The sequence below is a fragment of the Octopus bimaculoides genome, chromosome 24, assembly GCF_001194135.2.
Source record: "Octopus bimaculoides isolate UCB-OBI-ISO-001 chromosome 24, ASM119413v2, whole genome shotgun sequence".
In the NCBI taxonomy this organism is placed as follows: domain Eukaryota; kingdom Metazoa; phylum Mollusca; class Cephalopoda; order Octopoda; family Octopodidae; genus Octopus; species Octopus bimaculoides.
The window spans coordinates 9525547-9529252 of NC_069004.1; the positions used below are offsets into that span (position 1 = coordinate 9525547).

The 3706-nt window shown below is 37.7% G+C and overlaps 1 protein-coding gene across 3 annotated transcripts in view; it reads right to left on the bottom strand.

Moving 5' to 3' along the window:
* Positions 1 to 3706, bottom strand: part of LOC106876233 (sialin) — a 17141-nt gene continuing 13435 nt past the window's right edge. For all 3 annotated transcript variants that reach the window (XM_014924711.2, XM_014924710.2, XM_052976338.1), the window contains exons 10-13: positions 3410 to 3539; positions 2082 to 2237; positions 1226 to 1311; positions 1 to 175 (exon numbers count right to left, since the gene is read on the bottom strand). In XM_014924711.2, coding sequence (XP_014780197.1) covers positions 23 to 175; positions 1226 to 1311; positions 2082 to 2237; positions 3410 to 3539 — 525 coding nt within the window. In that variant the 3' untranslated portion in view covers positions 1 to 22. The remainder of the gene's footprint in view (positions 176 to 1225; positions 1312 to 2081; positions 2238 to 3409; positions 3540 to 3706) is intronic.

Consider the following 3706-nt stretch of genomic DNA (forward strand, 5'->3'; position numbering starts at 1 on the left):
GTTTGTCTTTAACATTTTCCTTTCATTTTGCAATTATAATTGGCTCATTTTGTCCATCCTCTGACTGGGCCCATCTTTGTTCTTCTCCAGATGCAAATATGAGGTAGAATACAGCACCGATAACATTGATTGCAACTGACAAGTAGAATACTTTGAGCCAGCCAAAATAGGGATCCTATTAAAAAAGAAAAAACAAAAGAAAATATAATAATAATAATAATAATAATCCTTTCAGCCATTTTGGGGAAGGGGATGAATTGATTACATTGACCCCAGTGTGTAACTGGTACTTATTTTATCGATCCCAAAAGGATGAAAGGCAAAGTCGGCCTCAGCGGAATTTGAACTCAGAACGTAAACACTGATGAAATACTGCTATGCATAGTGCCCGGCATGCTAACGATTCTGCCAGCTCACCACCTTATTAATGATAATACTACTACTAATAATAATAATTATAATAATAGAGGATGAGGATGTGTTTCATGCTTGTCCCTCTCCTCTCTCATTCTATTGTGTTAGCAGGAGAAAATATCTGAGCCACTGTGGTCTCAGACAAGGATTAATTAATTTCTTTCTTTGTACATGTCATTATAGCCATCGATTCTCACTACAAGTTGGACATTTTAAACCCAGCACCCCATAAGGGTGTGACACATTTTAAATTTTTTGGTTTTAAAATTTATATTAAATGAAACAATAAAAACAAAATGGTTGGAAATAATGTTATTAGTTGTATGGTTTTTACAACACATACACACACACACACACATACACATGTGGTATGCAGTGATATGATTGTGTTTACACAAGGACTTATCATAGGGGGAAATTTCTGCTTTCTGCTATTTTTCTAAGGTCCAGAAATGGCTAGATCATAAGGTGGCCAGATTTAAGAACTCCAACTTAGTACTTTTAAAGCCATCAATACTAACTACTGCTACAGTTACCAACACTAACTATTTGTATAGTCACTAAATGCCACATCTATTATAGCAATCACTAACTATTGTAGCTATCAATAACCACTCTAATCTTGAATAGTAAGAATTCTATCTGTCTCCAGCCTCAAGGTTCTTTTAGCTGGAACTTATCCCAGTTTTTGCAGTGTTTAAATGGCTGAGAGCACAAGACTCTCCCTTCAGCAATACTCTCTCCACCACACATACTCCTGAGTACCTTATATAAAAATAGCCCATAATAAGTGGCAAGGGTTTATACAAACCTGAATATGAGTAAAGGCGCCAACAACACTCGGAGCTACAAAACCAGGAATTGTAGCAAAAGTATTTGATATTCCCATGAGAGTACCTGAAAGAAAATTATGGCATTTATTATTATTATTATTATTTATAGTCTTCTTTCACCCTTTAGCATTTAAACCATCCATATCTGGCCCAAATCTTCTATCTGTTTTATGTTCAAACCAGCCAGATCTGGTTTCTCACATCTATCCTACATTGTCATTCTAAAAAAAAAAATTTTTAAATAAAAAAAATAGGCGTAGGAATGGCTGTGTGGTAAGTAGCTTGCTAACGAACCACATGGTTCCGGGTTCAGTCCCACTGTGTGGCACCTTGGGCAAGTGTCTTCTACTATAGTCTCGGGCCGACCAAAGCCTTGTGAGTGGATATGGTAGATGGAAAACTGAAAGAAGCCTGTCGTATATATGTATATATATATATGTGTGTGTGTATATGTTTGTCCCCCCCCCCCCAACATCGCTTGACAACCGATGCTGGTGTGTTTAGCGGTTCGTCAAAAGAGACCGATAGAATAAGTACTAGGCTTACAAAGAATATATCCTGAGGTCAATTTGCTCGACTAAAGGTGGTGCTCCAGTATGGCCACAGTCTATTGACTGAAACAGGTAAAAGAGTAAAAGAGAGTGGCATCATTGCAATTTTGAAGCTATAAGATAATGGCATGATTAATTCAAAACAGTGTAAATAAACCAGAATTACATTTGACAAAATAATCTGAATACTAAAAGGGTTAAACCAGCATGGGCTTTACTTGTCTTCCTTCAGGGTCACTAACAAAATACAAAGAACAATGAATTAAAAAAAAAAACAACTCACCAGCAAAATTAGGTGCTATGTCTAAATGGTTGACTTGATATCCTCCCAAAGTAATTGCAGAAATGGCAATAGCCATGGTGACCATGGCTAGAGCCGCGTATCGGTCACAACCAACATATTGGATGGTACCAAGTAAAATAGCTGATAGTATCAAACCTGTGGTTAATGCAAAGAAAAATTACAAATAATAATAATAATAATAATAATAATAAATGCCCTGATGTAGTACCAGGCAGTGGCTCTCATGGCTTCTGATCTTAACTGATTGAAAGTGTTATCATGTACATTGTTTTGTCTTGGTATAAAAGATGGACTATAGCAAATATTCTGCTCAATACCACAAATTTGCTTGTCAGTTGGTTGACCTTAACCAGTTGAGCATGTCCCTTGGGGGCTGACGATATGTGCATCTCTGATCATGAGCAGAAGTAATGGGGGAGCATCATAACCATGTGTTGAGAGGAATTCTTTGGGAGTTGAATAATTCACTTTGGAAACATGGCTGTTTAGTTCAACGTCCTTAAACAACCCTTATTCATGGGCCTTTTGAGCAGGATGGGCTACTCGACCTCAAGAAAATTCTAACTTCACTTTTCCTTCTCCGCTGAGGTTGGGGTTGATAAAATAAGTACCAGCAGAGCACAGGGGTTGATATAATTGGTTTATTCCTTCCTCCAAAATTTGAAACCATCATCATTATTTTGGTTTGGTCTTATTCCTGGTAGGATTCATGTGGGTCCTATTTCATATGTTCATAAGATCCCTCCCTCACACACATACACACACACAACTGACTGCGCTTGGCTAAAGTCAATTTAGTACTGACCACCCACTTATACTGTTCTACAAAGGTGACCACCAAGCAGGGGTCATTATTGTCATTAATGTCTTTTAGGGTGACCCTCATGTTCCTTTGAGTCCAAATACTGTGAGATTAATCTATGGGTGTCCATTAACTTTTATTTTTTATTTGTTTCAGTCATTGGACTGTGGCCATGCTGGGGCATCATCTTGAAGACTTTTAGTTGAACAAATCGACTCCAGTCCCTCACCCCACAAATCTGGTATTTAGATAAACCAACACTGGTTGCCAAGCAATGGATATGGGACAACCACAAAGATATATATGTATATACATTTTTTTAGACAACAGGATGTGGTTTTAAGTGAGATTTGGTTATCATTTCTAGCAGATTACATAACCACATATATGACAATCAATGGTTGTGGTGCTGGTAGTGGTTGGTGGGGTGATGATGTAGCGTTACTCCTCAATAACAACAACAAAATCAATAACAGCAAGGACAATAGATTGATGAAGTGCTTACCGGCTGTGTTCATGATTTTACGGGTGGTCGCAGTGGACAGGATTCCATTCTTTAACCAGTCAGCCACAAACCCTGTGATTGTCATCAGAAGCCATAGCAGAAGATAGGGAATGGCTGAATATAAACTGTTCTGTTAAGGAGAGAGAGAGAGAGAGAGAGAGAGAAAGAGAAGATGATGAGATAAGAGAGGTAGAGAGAAAGAGAGGGAAGGGCAGAGTGATAAAAAGACAAAGGCAGACTTGTGTGTGTGGATATATATGTCTGTGCATACATATTATAATATGTATATTTGTATGC